Here is a 24,848-nt window from a genome sequence, read left to right on the forward strand (position 1 = left end):
TGAGAGGGTAATACTAAAATTGTTTCTTGTAATTGCCTTTATATCAACAGTCCCCCAACTTTTTGAATGCATATCCCCGCCAGTAAAAAAACAAAACAAAACAAAAACCATTTGAGCTTGTCTTTCCAACATTTTAATACATCTCTTGTTCTATAAGATGATATTCATTTTAAAACATATAGAAAAAGGATAATTTTTTAAAGGATGCAGTCAAAAATAAAAATAAAAGAAAGTTCTATTATTTCTCCATCTTAAAGGCACCTACTATACCCCAGATGGTAGTATTATAGGTGATTTTTTCCACGTTATTTCCTATATTTTATAAACTTTTTGACAGTAAGCATTTATAACTTTGTAATCAGGAAAAAAGAAAAATTTAAGGTGTATACTGTTTTCACCTTTAACTAGCAGTAAAGAACTGTCAAAATTATTTAATTCCAGTCCTTCCAACTGATTTGCTGTTTGCCTAATAGAATTAAATGTAGCTTTGTCTCTAAGCTTGTCTATGTGTAATTTTTTTTTTAACATTGTTTTTTCTTTTAAGGCTGATTTAATTTAAGGTCTGGTCTGTAAGACACCCTATGGTCCTGAGAGGAAAAGTGTGAAAGTGTCTCATGCCTCTCACAGTAGTCCTTGGAGACCCACCTGGCATTTAGCTCAGTGTTGTGCTCTTCCAGGGGAACTCATGATGCTGGAATGCCAGTGTGACCAAGGTTGACTAAGATAGATGGTGACAGTTCTATTACATTCTATGGAAAGGCAGTGGGAATGTTTTTTCCCCATCCAAAAATATTTCTTTTGATATGCAAGTTTGAAATATTACTTTATAGAGTTGTACTTTTACTAGGATGTGCACTTAATAAGCATTTCTTCCACACTGTAGAAATAAAGAATGAATCTGACACTTGTATGTGCCCTCAAAGAGCTTATAATCCAGAACCATCTGTTCAGTTGTGCAGTTTGTGTATAAAGTGTGTACAAGGTCAAGTGACAATTGAGAGTTAACATTCAGCTCATATCCTGCTCATCAAGCCATCCACCTATGTGTGCAGATGAGGCTACATCTGCTCTGAGTGGGGTTGCTGGATATGTAGATACCAAAAAAAGACACCTAGTTAAATTTGAATTCCAGAAAGATTGTCAAATAATTTTTTGGTATATCTCATGTAGTGTTTGGGGCATACTTATACTTAAGGCTTTATCTGGCAATCTTAGCCCTGAGAGTTACTCATACAAGGTGCTGGGGCTTTAGGGGATGGGGCAAGGATAGCTGCATGCTTCTTGCTAGTTCATCTACCTGCTAAGGGTTTTGTTTTTTGTTTTTTACTTAACTGAGTACCCCTGTCATAATCCAATGAGGGAGAAAGATGTGTAAACATGATGTATCTAGTTAAGTTTTGTAAGTTGTGTGGGTTCCGGTGGACTGTAAAGGAAAGCTCCGTTTTACAGAGAAAATCTGCAAATGTTCCACAAATAGTTATTGGTCTTGGTCTTGAAAGATGAGTAGAATGGAGGTTTAGCAGGGCTGTTGTGCCACGCTAAGTAATTCCAGCTCTGAAGCAATGGGGAGAGACAATGAAGGATGTATCTATGCCAGAATTAGCAAATTTTTATTATTTATTTATTATTTATTATACCCTAACTGATTGGATATTGAAGCATATGTATAGTTATAGTTACTTATCTCAGGCTTCATATAGCACATTCAGTTTCACTGGAGATAAGAATAGAAATTTGTAAGAAATTAAAAGCTTTATTTTTTTCAAATGATGGAAGTTTAACCTCTTTAAATATCTATATGGTTATACTTTAGCCGTTTTTATTTTTATTTTTATTTATTTATTTTTTAACTTTAGCCTTTTTTAAGAGGAAAAAGTTGCTCATACATTTTTGGTCTGAACTAAAGTATAATAAACACTATTTTAAGAATAAGGATCAAGGGAAGCCTGGGTGGCTCAGTGGTTTAACGCCACCTTCGGCCTAGGGCGTGATCTTGGAGACCCAGGATCGAGTCCCATGTCGGGCTCTCTTCATGGAGCCTGCTTCTCCCTCTGCCTGTGTCTCTGCCTCTCTCTGTGTGTCTCTCATGAATAAATAAATAAAATCTTAAAAAAAAAAAAGATATTAGGCTACAGATCTCTTTAAAATAAAAAGAATAAGGATCATTACAAATCATAATCACATAGGTCAGTAATATCATGGATAACAGCAGAAACTATTGGAATGTATACAATTTTGCCCAGGTAGTCATGAAATAAGTCCAATGTACCCTATTTTGTTTTTAGTTTTTTGTACCTTTTCTTGTTCTTAATGGTTTTGCTGTTAGCTGTTTCTTGCAAAATCCCATTGAGTTGTGTTAGCCTTCCTGCCTCTGATGGTTCCCACTTTTCCAATTTGCTGCTTCTAGTCAGCTGTGAACTAAAAAAGGCAACCACTGGGACACATGAGTTGTTTGTAAAGTAAGAATAAACACAAGTGCTGGAGGAGCTTTCCTGTGAACAGGACCACATTATGACTTACATGGGCCCCTTCCTCCATTAAACAAAAAAAAAAAATTATTTTCCCGCTCTTGGTATTTAAAACACTTTCTTGGGGTACCTGGCTGGTTCAGTGAGTGGAGCATGTGACTCTTGATCTTAGGGTTGTAAGTTTGAGCCCCATGTTGGGTATAGAGTTTATATAAAAGTAAAATCTTTAGGGGCACCTGGATGGTTCAGTTGGTTGAATGTCCGACTTAGTTTCACCTCAGGTCATGATCTCAGAATCATGAGATCAAGCCCCATGTCAGACTCTGTGCTGGACATGGAACCTACTTAAGATGCTCTCTTCTTCTCCCTCTGCCCCTCCTCTACCTAAAAAAATAAACAAAAAATCAAATCAAATCTTTAAAAACAACAATAACAGAACATTTTCTTTGACCTGAAAGTTCTGTTTTCTTCTGATTTTAAAAGAAAATAGAAGGAGCACCTGTGTGACTCAGTTGAGCATCCAACTCTTCATCTTGGTTCAGGTCTTGATCTCATGTTTGTAAGTTCAAGCCCCACTTTGGGCCATGCTGGACATGGAGTGAGTCTGTCTGTCTATCATCTATCTATCTATCTATCTATCTATCTATCTATCTATCTATCTATCTATCTATCTATTTGTAGGCCCTTCAAAGCTTTATGGGTCCTGGACACTGTGCCCACTGTGCCTAAAGATAAAGTGGCACTTGCAGTGAGTAAAGTCACTTGAATATCACTTTGTTTTGGTCCTGTAAGTTAGAGGATTTTTGCTTATTTCTTGGTTTTGTGTTCTGGATAGCTGAAATTGTTCAGCAAATTGGCGTCCAGTTAAGTAAAGGCTTGTTGATCCATGTTCTGAAAGGTTGAGACCTACAAGAGGACATGGAATTGTGTCAGGTTAAGTGAAGGCAGCATATAGAAAGAAGGGAAGTTTTGAAATATCTTGGACACAAGAGATCATTGCAAACTGGTGGCAAACTCTGGAAAGCATTTTTTTTTTTTTTTTTTTTTTTTTAATTTATGATAGTCACAGAGAGAGAGAGAGAGGCAGAGACACAGGCGGAGGAAGAAGCAGGCTCCATGCACCGGGAGCCCGATGTGGGATTCGATCCCGGGTCTCCAGGATCACGCCCTGGGCCAAAGGCAGGCGCCAAACCGCTGCGCCACCCAGGGATCCCTGGAAAGCATTTTAATAAAGAAGAAGGCTATGGGTAAAGGTCACAGAGGTAGAAATTAAATGAGAAGGAAGAAGAAAATTGACCTGATTGGAGCACGGAGGTCATTGTAGGGCACATCAAACTAAAAGTCGAGAGAGAGAGGGAAACTTATTGTGGGTACAGACCTGAGGATTTTGGATCTGCTAATGAATCCATGGTTCTCTTAGCTCGGTTTCAGATGAGAGAGTCCATCTATAAAATTATTGTGGCACTAAGAATACTGTGGCATGGTCAGTACAGTTTTATTTTCTTAATTTAAACTTTTCTCCTGAGAGCTCAGAGATCATAATTTCTACGTGATGTGTCTCCCTGACTCATTAATAAGAGATCAGCCATTGCTGATATGAGTTAAAAATTGCACAGATGAGAACAATGGACCACAAAGCATAATGGAAATATCTAAGAGGCCTGAACTCTAGCTTCAGCTCCCTGCCTGGATATAAAAGCTATGGACAGGTCACTTCACCTCTCATCCCAGGTTTGTCATTTACAAAATAACCAGGGGAGGACTAGGTAATCTTTAGATGAGGTAACCTTCAAGAGCTACTCAAGTGTAAAATCTGATGATTCAGTGTCTTTTTCACAAATGGATACTAAAATATTCTGTAATACCATAAAGTGGCCTGTTCTTGCCTATAGTAATTATTTTAAATTATTTGAGGTGAAGTTTCTCATTTCATATCTAATCTGCATCATGAATTCCCCTCCTTATTGTCCTTTGCCCTGCTAACAGCACCATAAGGATGGTTACAAAGACAGTAGACTAAGAATTTGCTTCAGGGTAAAATCTAATGGAGAGTTTAAGTGTAGTTGTCTGCCTAGTTGTAGCATGATTTATTTGAAACATCCTTCCTTTGGTATTCAACTTAAACATTTAACCACAAAAAAAAGTTGCAGACATTTGAGCATGAGAAATCAGAAATGCATGCAGAATATCCAAAGGACCCAACCTCTCCTTTTTTTGTCCTGACTCCTGGTTGTCTTTAATGGTAATCAGTCTTCTCCCTGTTTTGGGGAAATCAAGAGTTGTAGGAGATGGTTAATAATACTTGTTTCACTAGTTTGAATTAATGGCTTCATTAATGAATCTCATCTTTTCCCTGTTAGAGAAGTCTGTATTATCCAGTCAATAGCTTAACTATTCATTGATCTGTTGATTAACTAAAAGAAAGATGATAGCCTTATGGTATCTACTTAGGTTGTAAATGAAGTACACATGTCATTCATTCTAGCTTATTTTCTTGAGAACTTGTTAAAGCATTCCCCATTTGGGGCTCCAAGGTATAGACTCTAGTAGATAGTTGTTTTCCTATTCAACATTTGGTATAACATGCATTTTTCCAGGGCCAGAAGAGAGAATATAACAAGGAAGGAGTGATCTGCACCCTCAAAGCCTACAGTGAGATCACCATTCATTCATTCAACACAAATTTATTAATTCCCAGTATGTACAAGGCACAACACTAGCTCCAGATATATCAGTAGACCCAAACAGACAAAAATCTTGTCCACCTGAAGGAAGACCAGCAATAAACATAATAAATAAGCATTTATGTTAAAAGGTGATCCATACCATAAGGAAGAGAGAATAAAGGGAACTGAAGAAGGAGGAGTCTGTGGTTTTAAGTTGCACAGCACAGGGGGTTGTGGGGGCCCTGTGAAGAGGTGACATTCAAGCAATGCCTTGATGTCAGGGAGAAATCATGTGGATGTATAAGGGAAGAGCAATATAGGTGGAGGGAGCATAGGAGTATCTTCTGTGTGCCAGACATGTTGTGTTAACAACCACAAGGACAGATATGAATAAAACATGGCTCCTACCCCTTTGGAGATTGACAGACTAAGAACAAGATTCAGACTTGTGCAGTGATTCACATAAGTGCAGTGATAAAGTTGTACAAGAACTATGGTAGAGGGGATCCCTGGGTGGCTCAGCAGTTTGGCGCCTGCCTTTGGCCCAGGGCGCCATCCTGGAGTCCCAGGATCGAATTCCGTATCCGGCTCCGGCATGGAGCCTGCGTCTCCCTCTGCCTGTGTGTCTCTGCCTCTGCCTCTGCCTCAATCTCTCTCTCTCTCTCTAATGAATGAATGAATGAATGAATGAATGAATGAATAAATAAATAAATAAATAAATCTTAAAAAAAAAAAAACTATGGTAGGTAGAATGTTTTTTAAAAAGTCTGTGTTGAATAATACAAACTGGGATCCCTGGGTGGCGCAGCGGTTTGGCGCCTGCCTTTGGCCCACGGCGCGATCCTGGAGACCCGGGATCGAATCCCACATCGGGCTCCTGGTGCATGGAGCCTGCTTCTCCCTCTGCCTGTGTCTCTGCCTCTCTCTCTCTCTCTCTCTCTGTGTGTGTGTAACTATCATAAATAAATAAAAAAATTTAAAAAAAAAGAATAATACAAACTAAGTAAAAATATGTGAAATTCTTCCCATTTCATGAATGAAGCTAGGGTAAGTGGTGGACTAACGCATGGCTTACTGGGAACGCTTCTTCACAGCCCTGCCTCAAACTGACCTCTCCCTCAGAAGCCTCTTGCTGCTGCCACTTGCTTTCACTGTCAGCCACAACTCCTGGAGGGGATGTTTGATCTTTAGTTCAGGCTTCGTCTTGGCCTCGTTGGAACCCTAGTCAAGCTCTCATTTTCCCCTCAGAGTGAATCTTGGGAGAATTCACTCTCTGTGCATCATTTACTGTCAGTGCCCTATGTTAGGAGGAGAAGGATTTGCAGGCATCCCACATTCGCCAACCCAACCTAACCCTGATTTAACCATACTGTTATGGAGTCCTGACATCCTACACAGAGGATCCTTTTTCAGGTTCCCCTCACGACCATTCATTCAGGCTCGTACCTCCTTTCATTCTTGCCTCTTCCAAAAGATGCCACTTTCCCAATCTTCTCCCCCATTCCCCTTGCCACACCCCCTCCAGCACTCTATATATGTAGGATTTTTATCCCAATTTTATGATTGAGGAGGAGACGAGTACTCAGAAGTTTAATCTACCCCAAATCACATAGCTCTGAATGACAGAGCGGTCCTTTTGCTACTGCACCAAGCCACCTGTCCATCAGGGGACTTGCCTCTCCTCCCTTGCTGTCTGCCAGCCCTGGGCTTGGCTTAAAAAGGATGTCGTGTGTGTGAGATATTGAGGTGAAGGTGTACATCCTTCCTGGACATGCTGACGTGTTCAGCCCGCACATCATTAGTGCCACAGCTTTCCACAGACCCCTAGACCATCCTGCCTGGAACCGCCAGGATCCTCTTTCTCGTCCTCACTCTTCTGCCTCCTCAAGAACCTTCTTTAGTTTCCTGTTGCTTTTTATATCAAATCTCCTTCCTTAGTTAAGCATTCTGAGTCTTCCTTTCAGTGGCTGCCCACTCCCCTCTCTCTAAAAAGACTACGTTTCAGCCCTGAGTGCTCTGGCTCAGCTGCCTCCACCACCCACATAGGATTTAGTAGCATTAGAGACCCATCCCTTCTCCTCCAGGGCCTCATCTTTGTCAGTGTCTCTGCAGTACTACAGAAATCATCCTGATGACCTTGCTCCAATGAAACAGTCCCCTTATGCTCTGTCCCCTCAGTCATTATTAGTTTATGTTGGCTCATGTATTACTTGGTACTGGTCCCTGCATTTGTATTTGCTCTTCCCAGCCAAATTATAATCACTTTGAAAGCACAAACCAAATCTCCTAATTCCATAAATACCTGAAAAGAATAAATGCTTGTTAATGGTCTGATGGACTAGGCTTTTACTTACTGGGTTTATAAACTCTTAACATTCTGAAAATTTTCACTCTCAGAAAGACTTCAGATTCTAACAGAAAATAAAGTTTAAGGCCCCGGCACACAGCAGGTTTGAGTTGCACTTTTAAACTCACTTCTTAATCCATTTCAGGGTTCCCAATTGTTCACAGTTAATTCTTCTTACTGAGGGTGTATTACACTTGCTCAGCATTGAATGATATGGAAAGAATGGCCTTTCTTTACTGCATAACTGACTTTACTTTTGTTCACAGGTTAAAATCAGCCCTTCCATTTCACTGCAGTATTATATCGGTGGCATTTTTATTTAAGAAAAAAAGCTTTCTTCCACATGAACTTTTGTTACAAATCAGTTTATTGGGGCCAATCAATGGGCAGGACCTATGAAAGAGTGTGGATTATCTGGTTAGTCCTTTGTGTGGCAAAAGGCTTAGATACTGCTTAGTACTTTGTTCATTCTTCATCATGTAAAGAAGTGTTTTTTTGAAGGATCAACACCTGACTGAGCCCTGCCTTTTTCATGGTAATGTTTTCACCTGAGTTGCTTCTTATGGTACCAAGAATTAGTTAACTAATACTTATTTAACCTTGGAACAATGTTTATCATAATCCGATTGGCAGATAGTCATTTTATTTAGGCCTGTTTCTTTATTGTATCAGGAACTAGCAAATCTCAATAAAGAGTATACTGGGAACAGTTTGGGTTTTTTTTTTTCCTTCGAATAAATTATCATTCTACTTTTTTTCTTTCCATCAAGGGGTATGTTTCCGTGCTGTAGACTTAAGACTAGTAGCCACACATTAACGAGTTGGATTTCCCCTCTTGGGTTAAGCTCTACTTTTATTTTTAAAGCTGGCTTTCCTATTACATGCTGCTGGCAGCTTTTCATCCAAAATGTTCTCCAATATGATTTATTACATTAATACACTCAGTTTTTTTCATGATAAAACTTCCTCATGAACATTACCACTAATTAATAGACAAAATGACCCAGCACAATTTAATTATTTGGTAATGATTTTTGGTGTTTTCTTAAAGATGATGCTTTACAAGTCGAGGCCTGAACTTGCCTGGGTCATAACCTCTCTGCAGTGTTTCCAGTCTTGTTAAACAAGAAGTAAAGCAAAACATAAATTAGTGTTTCCATTATAAGTTGCTCTACACTTCCCAGTCTTTCAACACTCAGAAGAGCATAGTCACTGTTGACGTAAGACAAAGTTTCACTAGGAAAATGGCAATTCCAGCTTTCTGGAGTAACAAGCTTCTTCCTCAGTGCCATTCTTCTAGGGCCAGTGCATCACCCTCCTTGAGAAAAGACAAGATGGGGGAGTGTGAATTATGGGGTATACAGAACATTCAAAAATTAAGGAAAAGGAGAGTGAACAGTTGCCTTTCATTGTATTGAGGATGTATCAGCCAATGTGGCCATTAGTATCTGTTAGATTTCAGGGATATGCTCTTAAGTTTACAGATGGAATTTGATGTTGAACAATAAGGCACCAGTCTTCTGTGATAGTAGAAATGTATATGTTTGTAATGTGTTTGTTTGTAATTACCCCAGTTCCTCAGTTTTTTTTATTACATTGCCTTCAGACCTACATATTTCTGCTCCTTCTGGCTTGGAATATCTTTCCCCTTCATCTTCTAATCAACCTACTCATTCCTTAAAACTCAGTTCCAGAGAAAGAGCAGATGTTTCTCTGCCACATGTACCTTCCCTCTACCATAACATCCTGTGCATACATAACACCTCCCACCTGTCCATAATGTATCATCATTATCTCTTTTGTAGATCTCTCTCTCTCTCTCTCTCTCTCTCTCTCTCTCTCTATATATATATATATATATATATATATATACATATATATATATATACACACACACACACACACACACACACACAGTCTATTCCACATTCATCTAGGAGCTTGATAAAGGTCTGTTGATAATGTGTTTGATTTTTAGCTCGTTGATTTCTTGAATGATAATAATGATTATCCTTCGATCTGTGTACTTCACAGGTATACTTCTGTCCCATAGTCTTTGCATAATCATATGTGTGCCAATCACTAATTGTGCCAGAAGGTCTTGACTTTGCTTCTTTGATATGCCTTTGTTTATATTGGTGCTTTTTCCATTATTGGCACTGTAGATTGACAAAAACTGTGACTAAGAATGAGAATGGTTGGTATGCCTTATTGGTAGTAGTGGTATGATGTTTACAAACCCCAAACTAAAATTGTTTTGGCATCTGATCTTCAATTCCTTAGTATCTTTTCCTGTGTTTATATTAATTTTCACATAATTTATTTTCTCATTTATTTTAACATCCCGAGTTTCTAAGATCCATGGATAGGTTTAATGATTGTATTAAAGGCTTATCTGTGGAGTGTGTACCATAAATCTAGTGACATAGTTTAAAATGCATTCTTCTTCCGTTTTCCAAATAAACATTTTTTTTAATGTGTTTTTCTTCATGAAGAAAAGCAGTATCCAGTTTTAGATTTTGGATCTGGCTTCCATCCCTGGATCCATCATATATTAGTTATTTGACCTTCAACAAATTACTTGTATCTGTGGGATTCAATAGCTTCATCAGTAAAGTAGAGATAATACAAGTACATAATTCTTAGGATTATATGAACATGAAATGAGACTTGATCTCAAGAGATGTCATTTGCAAATAGAAGTAAATGGGAGTCTCCATATTGAATGATGAGATCCCCAGACCCCTTCCCCCATCTACTCCCAGTATGCTGGAAACTAGGCTTCATAGCCCTCAGGAAGGAGATTGGAAGATCTGACCTTTGGAGGACCCCCAATAATCAGCCAAGTCTTATCTGATTATCCTGTAGTGAAGCCTTCAGACTCAGAGCTTCCAGTCATTAGTTTAACTCTTAAATCTGAATAGTCATCCAGCAATCACCAGATACTTGAGGGAAACCTCCAGTGAACAAATGGGAAAAAAAGGAGCTCCAGGAAGATAGGACAAAACATAGAACAGAAGAAAACATTATAAAACCTGTAATATTCACACAGATCTAAAATAAGGTATCGTATCCATTAAATACAATAGGATGTAGTTTTAAAAAAAAAAGTATTCAAGAAACAAGACAGAGCTCTTAGAAATGAAAATATATTATAGAAAAAACTTAATATAAAGGTTGGGAGATAATGTTGATACTAACCCAAAAAGTATTTGGTAATGTGTTTGAAAGAGATGAAAACCAGGAGCAAAAAAAAAAAGAAAAGAAAAATAGAAGATCAGTCTTAGTAGACCAGTATGCAACTCATGGAGGTTCTTGCGGGGGGGGGGGGGGGGGGGACCAAAAAAAAAAAAAAACCAACAAAACAGAAAACACAGAAAATGAATGAAAAAGAAATATCAAAGAAATAATCCAAGATACTTCGTAAAACTGAATCATTAGAGTTTTCAGTTGATTTATTTATTTTTAAAGATTTTATTTATTTATCTGACAGAACACAGAGCAGCAGGCAGAAGGAGAGGGAGAAGCAGGCTGTCCACAGAGTAGGGAGCCTGATCCCAGGACTGTGGGATCATGACCTGAGCTAATAGCAGACATTTAACCAACTGAGCCACCCAGGCATCCCTAGATTTTTCAGTTTAGAAAGGACCCATCTAGGATTCCCTGGGTGGCTCAGCGGTTTAGTGCCTGCCTTCGGCCCAGGGTGTGATCCCGAAGTCCCGGGATCGAGTCCCAGACTGGGCTCCCTGCATGGAGCCTGCTTCTCCCTCTGCCTGTGTCTCTGCCTCTCTCTCTGTGTCTGTCTCTCTGTCTGTCTCTCTTCTCTCCTCTCTCTCTCTCTGTCTCTTATGAATAAATAAATAAAATCTTAAAAAAAAAAAAAAAGAAAAGAAAGAAAGAACGGACCCATCTAGCACCAGCAGAATGAGTAAAGAAAGACTTAGCTCAAAGTATGTGATTTTAAAATTACAGAACTAAGGGTAAGGAAAAGGTCCTTTAAAAATTAAAAATAAAAAGTAGAAGCAAAGAGTCAAAATCAGAATAGCATTAGTCTTCTAGCCAGCAACACTGAAAATTAAAAGACAATAGAGTAATGCCTTCAAAATTCTGGAGGGAAAATTATTTTTAGTCTTATTCTCTGTACCTCACTGAACTATTAAATATAGAGTGGACAATATTAGTGGTGAAATAAAAGCATTTCCAGACATTCAAAGTCTTTACATTTTTACCTTCTGTGCACCCTCTCTCAAGAAGTTATGGTACACCATGGAAAAGAGGGAATAAATGAAGTAAACGGAAGACCAGGATGTAGGAGAGCTAACATGAGAGAAGAAAGTTCTAGAACTATAGCTGTGCACCAGCAGTCTGTTCAGATTGAGCTTTGAGAATACAGGACTCCAGGAGGGGGATGTCTTAAACAAACTTTAAAATTCCCCGACATGAGCAGCCCCGGTGGCGCAGCGGTTTAGCGCTGCCTGCAGCCCAGAGCGTGATCCTGGAGACCCTGGATTGAGTCCCGTGTCAGGCTCTCTGCATGGAGCTTGCTTCTCCCTCTGCCTCTCATTCTTTCTCTGTGTCTCTATGAATAAATAAATAAAATCTTTAAAAATAAATAAAATTCCCCGACATGTTTGCATGTATTGAAAAGATAGATATTCATGGATGTGTGTGTGTTTAATAGATACCTGGGTGAAAAGGCAGTTATTAACTCTGGTAAATTTAAAATATTTCCTAAGAAAGGAAATATAGTGGTATACTACATGGCTTAGCTGTCAATCATATTTATATAATCATGATAAATACTGAATATAGCTTTTATTCAAAGACTATGAAATAACCACATTGGAAAGACAAAAAAGGGCAAGTATTAAATCCCCATCTTCCATAATAAGTGGTCAATAAATAATATTTAAAACTGAAAACAAAAATCTAAAAATAGAGACGCCTGGGTGGCTCAGTGGTTGAGAGTCTGCTTTTGGCTCAGGGTGTGATCCTGGGGTCCTGGAATTGAGTCCCACATTGGGCTCCCTGCATGGAGCCTGCTTCTCCGTTGGCCTGTGTCTCTGCCTCTCTCTCTCTCTGTGTGTCACTCTCATGAATAAATAGATAAAATCTTTCAAAAAAATCTAAAAATAGTGGTGTAACCTTGATTTAAAGAAAAGGAGGCAAATACAAGGAGAAAAGCTAAGAATCTAAAATGATTGCCTTTGGAGAGAGGGAATCAGGAATGGTGGCATAGGCCTGCGTTAGTTAAAATAAACTTTTTTTTTAAACGTTTTTTTCTATATTTTTGAGTTAAATATACACTAAATTTATATATTTTGAGTTAAATATATACTAAATATTTTTAAATATGAAATTTAAAAATATTAAGTGACACAGTTATGTAAAGCACTTGGCACCGTGCCTTTCACAGCTAAATGTTGCAGAAATGTAAACAATTATTGTTACCCTATTCCTTAAAAAAAAAAAAAAGTTTTACTTATTTTAGAGAGAGAATGAGTACAAGCGGGAGGAGCAGAGGGAGAGAGAATCTCTAGCAGACTCCATGCTGAGTGTGGAATCTGATGTGGGGCTCAAGGTGGGGTTCAGTGCCAGGATCCTGAGATCACGACCTTAGCTGAAACCAAGAGTCAGTGCTTAACTGACTCTGTCACCCAGGCACCCCACCCTGCTCCTTCTGAAAAGCATTATAAATCTTTAGTGAGTGATACAGACTTTCTGTTCATTCATTTCCTTTCCTCCAATTCCCACCATTTGTATACCATGTTGGCCATGAAAAATGAATTACAACATATATTTCAGTATCTTTTTATTTGGTTTATATGTCTCCTTGACTTACTCATCCATTATTTTATTGATGTGAATGACAAGAAGGAATTTTTGCCTTTCTTAATCATGTTCTTTTTTTTTTTAAAGATTTTATTTATTTATTCATGAGAGACACACAGAGAGAGGCAGAGACACAGGCAGAGGGAGAAGCAGGCTCCCTGTGGGAGCCCGATGCGAGACTAGATTCCAGGACCTGGGATGGTGCCCTGAGCCAAAGGCAGGCGCTCAACTGCTGAGCCACCCAGGCATCCCTCTTAATCATGCTCTTGATACTTTTCTTTTGATTTTCATGAGGAAAACTATGAATTTATTTTCTTTTGCCTAACCATTTGCATTTCTGCAATTAAATGATATTGTTCAGGCTTACTCCAAGTTTCCTAACCAGTCTTATCCTGCATTTTAACACATTTTCTCCCTATGATCAGGGCCGAAAGCTTCTTATCATTGGGACCACTAGCCGCAAAGATGTCCTTCAGGAGATGGAGATGCTGAACGCCTTCAGCACCACCATCCATGTGCCCAACATTGCCACAGGAGAACAGCTGTTGGAGGCTCTGGAGGTAAAAATGAGTCAGTGGATTGCAAACTGTCTATGAGAAAGGAGTTGGGGCTGGAGATAATGCTGAGGGGATGTCGTGGACATTGCATCTGGTGCCTGGTTTCTGTCTAACCTAGAATAGGGCAACTGGGATATACCTTCAGTTGTTTCAGGAATTCGATGAAGAGATGAACGTCAGTGAAAGTAAATGAACCTCCCCTTCCTTGGTGTAGGCAGCACCCAGCCTGCCAGCAATGAATTATTCTGTGTCCACCATGAGTGATACATAAAGATTACATGGGCCAGAAACCTGGAATGGGTGAAGGGGAGCAGTGGGTGGCAGAGGAAGAGTAATCAATATGTAGAAATTTCGGTCATTCGAAATACCTTTTGCTCATTTACTTGCATTTAATAAATTGGAACAGTGGTTAAAACCTTAGAGACTTTAGAAAAGCTACAGAAGTAAAAGGAACTGCTTTATCAACAAGTTCATAATATAGAAATGTTTTCTTAAATTTTTTGAAGATGACAAAGTTTACATTTTTAAAAACTATAACCTTCACTAAACTTTTGATTAAAATCAGTGTACACAATCACTTGTTGAGATTTGGGGGAAAAAATGTTAGGTAGTGATCTGTTCAGCAGTGGTAAAAGCTTCTTAAAATTCTCAAGATCTATGTAGTTGGGGCTTACTCCCAACAAAATAGAAATTATCCATATGATAAATGTCTCCAGGTTACCTACGTGAGCAGCTCTTGTGCCAAGGTTGGGTAACAGTTAAATTTAGTCTCTGTTTTGACACATGTTAAAATTTTTAACTGATATTTATTATGGATTGAAGCTTTTTTTCCCTCCACCCCTAGCAATCATATCTCTAAATTATAATTAGAGAAAACAGGATTTAGGATACCAATTTTCACTTTCATAATTGTACCTAATGGGTTTAGGAAAGTCAGGTTGGATTTTAAAATAAGAGAAAATCCTGTCAACCTGAACCAGTCAGGTAGTTCTTACTACTGTTCTTTTTTTTTTTTCTTTTTTAGATTTATTTATTTATTTATTTATTTATTTATTTATTTATTTATTTTTAAATACATATTTATTATATTTATTTATAAATAAATAAAATCTATTTATTTGAGAGAAAGAGAGCACACAAGCAGAGAGGAGGATCAGAGGTAGAGGGAGAAGCAGACTCCCTGCTGAGCAGGGAGCCCCACACAGGGCTCAACCCAGGACCCCAAGGTCATGATCTGAGCTGAAGGCAGATGCTTAACCAACTGAGCCACGCAGGCACCCCTTTACTATTGTTCATTTAAGGATAAATGTGAGCATTAACTAATGTTGATGCACTTACTATAAAAATGCTTTAGTTATTTTTATTGTTTTTGTAGCTTTTGGGCAACTTCAAAGATAAGGAACGTACCACAATTTCACAGCAAGTCAAAGGAAAGAAGGTCTGGATAGGAATTAAGAAGTTACTAATGCTAATTGAGATGTCGCTACAGGTAAGATGCTGCATTCTCCAATGATTCAGACACCAGAGCTTCATGATGTACCAAGAAGTTTTATATTTGCTTTGCTAAGGTTTTGTTTTGTTTTAAAGATTTTATTTTAAGTAATCTCTACACACAACGTGGGGCTCGAACCCACAGTCCCTAGATCAAGAGTTGCATGCTCCACTGACTGGGCCAGCCAGGCGCCCCTCCTTTGCTAAAGTTGTAATTTGTTTGTTACAGTTCTCTTATTTCTTTTTTTTTTTTTTTTTAAAGATTTTATTTATTTATTCTTGAGAGATAGAAGGAGAGACAGAGCCAGAGACACAGGCAGAGACAGAGCCAGAGACACAGGCAGAGGGAGAAGCAGGCTCCATGCACCGGGAGCCCGACGTGGGATTCGATCCCGGGTCTCCAGGATCGCGCCCTGGGCCAAAGGCAGGCGCCAAACCTCTGCGCCACCCAGGGATCCCAGTTCTCTTATTTCTTAACTCAAGTTGCTATTAGTAGCCTGCTTCTGAGACCAAACAATAACTTATTGGTACTTATCCTTTTCACTTCCTGAAATTCAGAAATAGAAGAAAAGATTGTAAAGTTACTTTCAGTTTTAATTTAGGGAGTCATTAGATCTTAGAACCAGAAAAGGCTTTCAAAGAAACAATTGCTCTGCTGTCGTCCCCTCACCCATTTTAGAGATGAGGGTACTGAGTGCCCACAGATTGTCAGTGGGTTATCCAAGATCACAACATAGCCAATTATTGATGGAAGGAAGATGGCGTTGTTCATCAGAGGTCCAGAAGCTACTGTGCATTACACCAAGAGGGGCCTGGGAGACTGCTTTAAGGGACAAGTTAATTGAATTGTACAGGGTAGTCTTATGCTCTCTATATTTTCCCCTGGCTGGCTCCTAGAAATTCCATGCAAACTACTATAGGGAGAAAGCATCCAGGATCAAACTACTATAGAGAGAAAGCATCAGAAAGCATCATAGAAGACTGAGCCCTAGGCTAGTACCTAGGCAAAGATAGATGAAAGTTCTTTGGGACTTTCTCATGTCTCCTGGCAACTTACCTTTCCTCTTTTGAGAACTCCCTTCCACATTTCCATCTTATGTCTTTCTACCCTTATCTGACTGGTTAGTTAATAAACATATTCCCACCAAGTTCTATGAGTTCGGGGACCTTGACTATCACTGTTTGAATCCACAGTCCCAGGAAAAGAGCTGGACACACAGTAGGGTGCTCAGTGAACTGTAGTCAGATGGGCCCATCCCGGGTCATTGGTGGGCAGACTGGCCTGCCATGGCATTATGTGTCTCTGTTCAGTCCTCCATCTGGGCCCTGTGAGCAGTGGGTGGCAGAGGTGAAGTTTGACTTCCATGGTTACATCTGAAATAGGCTCTTGAACCAGTAACAAATTGAGAACACAAAGTGAATGCTTTTTAATCTTTGCTGGTACATTCATTTTAAAACAAAATTGTGGCTTTCAGAAACCTAAAGTTGAATGTATTGAACTTTTAGTCAGACTGAAATTTATATATTTTCCATGATGAATGGTAAATTGAAGTCACAGACTAATTACTTTGCTTAGGATTATCCTTGGTAAAGGTGCATATACAGATGCATTAACTCTTTCCTTGGGAAAAGATAAATCTGTCAAGATCATCAGCTCTACTCTTCATTTTTTTGGTTTCAGCATAATTTTTTTTTTAATAGTTGCACAGAAGAAACTCTGGGCTTTTCACCCCAGTCCCTACCACTCCCTCCTTTGAAGCGTGCAGGTCAGTGATCAACCTCATGCCATTCGTGCATGTGGGGTAGAAAGTGAGAGTAGGGTACGCACCCGGGCCTAATCTTCAGCGACTGACACTTCATAGGCCTCTGAGTTTGAACCCCTTCTTGTCAAATGGATTTCGTGCAGCTGAGTGAATTTTCTTTAGATCTGCCTGAGAGAGACTGCGCCTAAGTGGAGAGGCATGTAGTTTAGCAGAATATAAGTCATGTTGCCTCTCTGTTCACTCTACACGATTCTGTTAAAACTTGCACAGTGCCGGGGATCTGCTCTGACTGGATGTCACCTGAGGGAATAAAGTCATTTATCTAGATTACTTTTTTCCTCCCTTTCTCTTGACTTTTAATTCCATAGCTACAGGCAAGTCAGTAAGTCGTTGCTCACACATATTAAATATATTTAATGGGCAAAGACCTGCAAGTACTGACTACAACTGAGCTCCAGCTAGTTCCATTTTTTTTAAGGAACTTGACAATTGATTCATATGTAATTCTATTCCCAAAGAGGGAAAATGTTTCTTTTGTTAGCTATTCACACTTTTTCTTGGTCCTTTGTAGTCTGACCTCTTAACTTTGATACATTTGAAACTTCTGTTCAGTGTTTTTCTGGGATAGAAGAGAAGAAATCTTTACCAAAAAAAAAAAAAAAAAAAAAACGTGGTTGAGGGGGAATCCAATTGCACATTACCCACAGCTGCACCGACATTTGAAAGCTATTCCTGGAGGGCAGGGAGTTCCCTCTTGGGAAACAGACTCCTGCCCTGGAACATTTTTTAAAAGTTAGGTATGTTTCTGACAATAAAAATTCATCTTAAAGAATTAAAGATGTTTTTAATGATCATTTTTTAGATAACTTTAAATCTCTGGTATACCAATAAGAACAAAATATAATTTAACAAATTAGTATACATAGTATACATATGAATATAAAAGGAAAATAAAGAGAGAATTAGTAATATCCTAAACTTGGCCCCTGAACCAAAATTCCCCATCTTCTCCTAGACTTGTGATGCCTTTTTTTTTTTTTATGATTCTATTTTTAAGTAACCTCTACACCCAACATGGGGCTCAAACCCACAACCCCAAGATCAAGAGTCACATGCGCCATGGACTGAGCCAGCCAGGCTCCACTAACATGATGCTTTTCTGTCATGGGAAACCCAGCTTATCTAGGGGCCATGTTAGGGGATTCAGCCCCACTCTTCTTTTTTTTTACTTTTTTATTTTTTTTATTTTTATTTATGATAGTCACAGAGAGAGAGAGAGAGAGAGGCAGAGACACAGGCGGAGGGAGAAGCAGGCTCCATGCACCGGGAGCCCGATGTGGGATTCGATCCTGGGTCTCCAGGATCGTGCCCTGGGCCAAAGGCAGGCGCCAAACCGCTGCGCCACCCAGGGATCCCCTTTTAACACTGTTTTGTTGTTGTTGTGTTTTGTTTTTTTTTTTCATTAATTGCAAAGAAGAAACTATGCATGGGAGACTAAGGCGAAGAAAAGCTAACGTGTCAGTCATGAAGACTTAATAAGCTACTAAAAGTCATTTAATTAACCTCAATTGGTTTAAATTGGTCTCACTTTTATACACCAGATGAGTCCTATGACTTGGATGTCCCTTGAACCCACATGTACAGCCACTGTCTGGTCTCACATGTATCCTTTCAGACATACTGCCTCCTCACACAGCACTAGCTAAGGAGGGCACTCAGCTGAGGTGCCTGGGAATGACCAGCTGGGTCCTTTGGAACCCCATGTACAGCGATTCTCTGTGAAGGAAATCCTGTTCACTCCTCTTGAATGATGTAATCTGCTTCACTGTGTATCAGAATACTGGTCAGGGAGCAGGTGACATATTTCTATGACTCAGCAAAGTACTGGTGGAGGAAGTATGAAACCAAGCATTTCCTTGGCATGAAGTAGATAGTTATTAGAAGGTGCCATTAACCCGTCTTCTTTATTTCTTCTGATGTATTTAGATGGATCCTGAATACCGTGTAAGAAAATTCTTGGCCCTCTTAAGAGAAGAAGGAGCGTAAGTACACACAACACTTAAGACCATCAACCAGACTTACTACTCTGTTAAATCCCAGCACCTATTCTAAGCCTTGCTATGCAGTACATATACATTTGAATTCTCAACCTTTCTTGGACAACTTTGTTTCCATTTATTAGCATTCTTCACTGTGTTGTAGGTCTGAGAGACCAAGCAAGGAAACTGGTTGTACTGTTGGTTTGCTCTCCTTGTCCTGCTTCGCAAAACTTCCTTGTCACAATGCAGGAAAAAACTCGATGGTACATATTTATTGGAACCTGCTTTTAAATGCATGGGGCTATGATCATTTTCTTTTTTGTGAAATGCTTATCTAATAGCAAATGCATAGTAAATGTAGAAAAACCATTAAGAAGCTTTTAGTGATTTTGTGATAAATGGTTTTTCGTTGACCCTCATTTGTTTCCTTGTTTTGGATATTTCTTTTTCAGTAGCCCCCTGGACTTTGAAAATGGACTCTTTGCACACACACAGTGACCAAGGGAAGTGACCAAGGTGAAGATGGCCTGGGATCTTCACTCAGCTTACTCAAGATCCTGGACAAAGTGAAATGTTCCTTACCTTCAACATGTGCTCACTCTGCATGATTAGTGCAATAAAACTCCCTTCCTTGTGCTTACTCAGATATTCTGCTGTTTTGTGGAAGGTACAGATTTGCTCTAGAATGCTATGCTTACCTCTCTGTGCAATCTAATTCCTTCTTTCTCAGTCTTTAAGTGTGGGAGATATGCTGCACTAGTGAACACTACACATTTTAAGCTCCCTACCACCATCACCACCCAAAAACTACCAATAAATTGTAATGATATTGCAAGACAATATTTGGCCTGTTAGAAGTAAGACTTTCTAGATATAAATGGAGCAGTGACTAGAGGTATGGATTCGTCTTACAACTCGCCTGTGTGAACACTAAATGTGCTTGGGTATTTTGTTAAAGGTTCTCCCAAAAAACTGGTTGTTATCTTTGCCTGAAGAAACAGGACTCTGAATTTCCAAGACACTGTTCTCATTTTCAAAGAGGTTTCCAAGTTGCAGTCAGGAGGTCTTTCTTAATAGGAAGTCTGATCATTACTGTGTTGGCTGTTGCTTATGATTTGGGAAAGACCTATATGGAGAAAGCATACACCCCTAAACAGAAAGAAGTCATTAAGTAAAGTCATTTATAAACCTCTCAGCACTTAGTGTCTAATTCTAAATGGGAAACAACTTTATAATAAAGGCTTATTATTAGTTTCACCATTTTCCTTCTTCGTCAGCTTAATGACTTAGAATTTATTCTTCCTTTATTTCAAACCCTCTGTGCTATCTAGCACCAAAATAAAACACTATTCTCCAGAAGAAACAGCTTTCTGACCCTCACCCTGAGTCTTTTAACATCCATTCCAGTACATTTAACACACTTCCTTTCCCCTCTACACGTTTCTTCCAAAGGGAAGGAGAACCAGTGATGTTTGTTTTCTATCTGAGTCAGGAAGAACGAATCAGGTCATCATATCTGTGATGAGACTTACGGAGCACACCACTCTCTCCTGACTCCAGCTTCAGGTGCAGGGATGAGCAGTCAGCAACCACCTGATGGTGCTTCACGTCATTCGTGAGGCTTGTGGCCACAGTGGCACTTGGGTGTAGCTCTGTCATTTGTCCTATATGGTAGACGGCAGATTATCTCCAGATCCTGCCATCTGTATATTTTTGGTTGACTTCCATGTCATCTCTACTTCGTTTTGGGCTTTCATCCCTAGCTTATTTTGTGGCTTTTTAAAAAGTTGATTTTTTTTGTATTGTGTAATTCTGTGATCCCTGATGGCCAGTACCCCGGGTCCCCTGACCTGCCGTGCAACTTGCCTCTTTTCTCCTCCCAGAAAGCTACACACACTGTATTAACTTATGGCTCTCATTAAATGAGGTTCATGTCTTTGTGTTTTGTCCAAAACTATATTGGAAAATATAAATATATTGTTTCATGCAAATGAAGGAATGCAATAAAGAGTATCTACACTTGAAAATATTCTGTGGACCAGTGTTTTTTACAAAACAACATACATAACGGATAGGAATGTGTGAAGAAGAGAGGGCTCAGAAAAGCCTCTCTTTGTTTTAACTAGCCTGAGGAGATGGAGGATTTTTATTTAAGAATCTGGTTTTCATTATATAGTAAGTATAATCCTTTGAAAAGAAAAATACATCAATAACGTATTTTCAAGAGTTAATGCACAATAAGAACCTTCATAACTTATTTTCCTTATTTCCACCTTATTAAACTGAAGCCTACCAAAGCCATAAATGGGTTAGTAATAATCCAGAAAGGAAAATTGTTTCTCGGTTAAAATTATTCCTTTGAAATGTACAAACCAAAGGATTCAGACACTCTCAGTGGCATTTCTTCACATGTTTTATTTTGGAATCCTTTTTGCATTTTTCTGAGCTGTCAGATCTTAGCCTAAAAGCTCGATCCTTAGAGTTGGATCAGGTTAGGACGAAAGGCAGCTCAGAGAATCAGCAAGACTCAGTGTGAAGAGGTCAGCTCCCCAGGAATTGTCCACATCTCCTAGGGGGACCCCGAAGCCTTGGGAATCTGGAGTCTTGAAGCTATTCCAGTGCTCTTCAAAGCCGTGCTGTACAGAGAGCGAGAGAGCGTATGACATCACAGGCCTAGTGACAAAGCAAAGGAGACTCCAGCCAGCTGCTGCCTTAGATTTCTTCATATATAGATGCACTATGAACAGTCTAGTTTTTGTCAGAAGCCGTAATTAAAACCTCAAAAAAGGAAATTATCTCATCCTTTCTGTATTTGTACGTCCTCACTGAAATACCTTTAAAAATATATAACAGAGGGGTGCCTGGGTGGCTCAGTCAGTTGAGTTTCTGCCTTTGGCTCGGGGTCATGATCACAGGGTCCTGGGATTGAGGTCCACGTCAGGCTCCCTGCTTAGCAGGAAGCCTGGCTCTCCCTCTCCTTCTCCCCCTGCTCCTGCTCTCTTTCTCTCTCTAACAAATAGAATCTTTGTGTGTGTGTGTATATATATATATATATATATATATATATATATATATATATATATGACAAAAACTATAATGGTGGCTAAAATCTGAGACAGTTGCTTTAAGGCTGTCTTTTCATGTGCTAAAAATTACAGTGAACAGCCTCTTTTTTAAGTTTTAGCAAGTTATGGAGTAGATTCGTGTGTAATAATCAAATCCTGGTAAATAGACTTGAAGCACTGAGTCAGCGATAAACAACCAAGCCAGCCAAGCACAGAAGGTAAAAGCAAGATTTCCTGTTCCTCACCTGGCCGCTTGATTCATAAGCCTCTTCAAAGAAGACACTGGGAAGGTGTGGATGAAAGTTCAAAAAAGCATGTACATTTCAGAAGTTATTGCAAAATGATCTAAAGTTTCTTCTCCACTGGCAAGCAGTGCTGAGACTGAGCCCTGGAGCCGAGCCCACAGAGGGCGTGTGCTGTGCAGACACCAGGGCATCATGATGCTCTACAGAGTGCCTGTGATGGGCAAGAATCCTAAACCATGAAGGCAGGATGTACAAGGAGGACTCATATTTGAAATTTCCCCAGCATACAGTCTCCACACAACTGACTTTGTCACACTCTCTTGGGAGTATAAGATTAATGGTAGGGTAATTCTCTGCTTCCTCGAGAGTTCTCTGTCAAGCTAAGTGTAGCTACCATCATTTTGCTGCATTAACTCCAAGTGTGTGTTGATCAGCCACAGCTAATGTGTCCATCCATACACCCAAGGCCGGCATGGAGGGACCACTAGATCACTGGATCTGTCACTAGATCCACCTAGAATCATTTCCCCATCATCTCTTCCCCTATTTTTCTCTGCCTTTCCTTTGCCTTTATTTATTTGTACCTCCTTCCCCAGCCTTGAACTCATGCACTCTCTTCCCTGCTTTTTTTCATAAAATACTGCTTTGAAAGAGATTTTCCCATTTCCTTTCTTTTGGATTTTTTTTTTTTTTTTAGCTTCCTCTTGTTTTTAGATGTTTATTTGTATTTTATACTTTGGGAGAAACTGAATGTTCAAGCACTGCAATAAACTGTGTTCTCTTTAATCATAGAATATAATTAATCATAGGATTACAAATGGCCTTGCTAAGTATGAATAGGGACCACTTAAATGTTTGGCAATCTTATAGATTGAAAAAAAAAAAGTACCCAGGATGCTAGGGTAGATGAGTATTAGTTTTATGTCAAAGTGAAGTACAAGATGAGCAGGGCTATAGATAGGGAGATTTCTGTCTACGTTCCTCATATAATTCCTTGCACAGCCGGTACCACCATTTTTGTGTTTTAACCTTTTCAGGGACGAAATAAAAACACATGAAAGGCACAGTAAAGTTCATGAACTTCTAGTAGCCATTCCTAATCTAAGGTTGGAGGAGGTCTGAATGGAGCCCAAGACAGCCCATCGCCAGCGCACAAGGCAGACAGCTTTATTTATATATTTTTTCTATGCAGTGAGAGAAGATTTGCTTCTAATAAAGGGAAATCAGGAGAAAGAAAAAGCATTTTAGCTGTGCTACATAAACTGAAGGTGACATTCTATGGGTAGATCTGAAGACCAAAGGATTGTGTATCATCATAAAGCCGAGTTATTGCCCCTCATTGTCGAGAGGGCATTGCTTGTGAGCTTCGGGTGAGTCCTTCTGAAGCAGCGGTCCAAGGAGAGGATGCCCTTCCCAGAGCGTGCCACTGCTGAGTCTTTTCTGCCCAACCTCCAATTTCAAAGGACACCTGTCCCAGGCCACCCAGAGGCCAGGGCATACCATTTCTTCTTCCTGACCAACCTATCCCTTCTACAGCTTAGCTAGCAGGGGATGGATGAGCCACTTCCAGTCGGCTTTCATTTTCAATAGAGCAAATCCTATTTTCCCAATAAATGGAGTTGAAAACATGGGTGCGGAAAGGATTAACCAACCCCGTGGTCTGTTGGCCTTGAGCCACATCTTTGAGTGTCTGTGACATTCATGTGTGCAGTGGAAGTGCTAGAGTCTAGGAAAAGGAGCTACTCCAACCACTCACTCCCAGCACTGGGAATTGTTAGATACTGACTTAGAACAAAGTAAGCCTGTAAGAAAGCCCTACAGGAGATGAGGCCCACTGTCCATGACGTCAGAGATGATCCTGCTCGGAGAACAGAGGGAACGGCTTTACTCTGGGCCACTAACGTAAGGGTGTGAGTTGAGGCCTCCACATCCAGATTTGGATATTCTTGACCTCCTGAGCATTAACCTGGAAACTCCACACATTGTACAATGTATCCATTTTAAGTTTGTTTACCTTCTCTTTAATGACTTAACAGAAAAAAACTGCATGATGAAATATATTTTCTCCAAATATATATATATTTATATAATATATAATCTTAGTTAACTCAAAGGTATATACATTGTATAATAAATAATATTTATAAAAAGAGACTTTTTGAATATAAAATCAAAAAGATCAACAACTTCTACAACTTTTTACAAAACTTTGGATACAGCAGGTCGGTAGGAAATTTCTGTTGGATACTATTACCTGACTACGGCGAGAATAATTACAATGTGCTCAGTGTACTATTATTAAATAATTACTTGTCAGCTACTTGAATACGCCCCAGAAACATGACTTTATCACTTTTAATATAGAATACATAGAT

At 39.3% G+C, this 24,848-nt stretch overlaps 1 protein-coding gene across 1 annotated transcript in view; it reads left to right on the forward strand.

Moving 5' to 3' along the window:
- The window catches only part of NSF (N-ethylmaleimide sensitive factor, vesicle fusing ATPase), a 144,068-nt gene extending 122,878 nt beyond the window's left edge, over positions 1–21,190 (forward strand). Inside the window, exons 18-21 of the mRNA XM_072746950.1 lie at positions 13,739–13,873; positions 15,246–15,359; positions 19,111–19,166; positions 19,616–21,190. Coding sequence (XP_072603051.1) covers positions 13,739–13,873; positions 15,246–15,359; positions 19,111–19,166; positions 19,616–19,661 — 351 coding nt within the window. The 3' untranslated portion in view covers positions 19,662–21,190. The remainder of the gene's footprint in view (positions 1–13,738; positions 13,874–15,245; positions 15,360–19,110; positions 19,167–19,615) is intronic.
- Positions 21,191–24,848: the final 3,658 nt, after the last annotated feature.

The sequence above is a fragment of the Vulpes vulpes genome, chromosome 2 (genome assembly GCF_048418805.1).
Source record: "Vulpes vulpes isolate BD-2025 chromosome 2, VulVul3, whole genome shotgun sequence".
Taxonomy (NCBI): Eukaryota; Metazoa; Chordata; class Mammalia; order Carnivora; family Canidae; genus Vulpes; species Vulpes vulpes.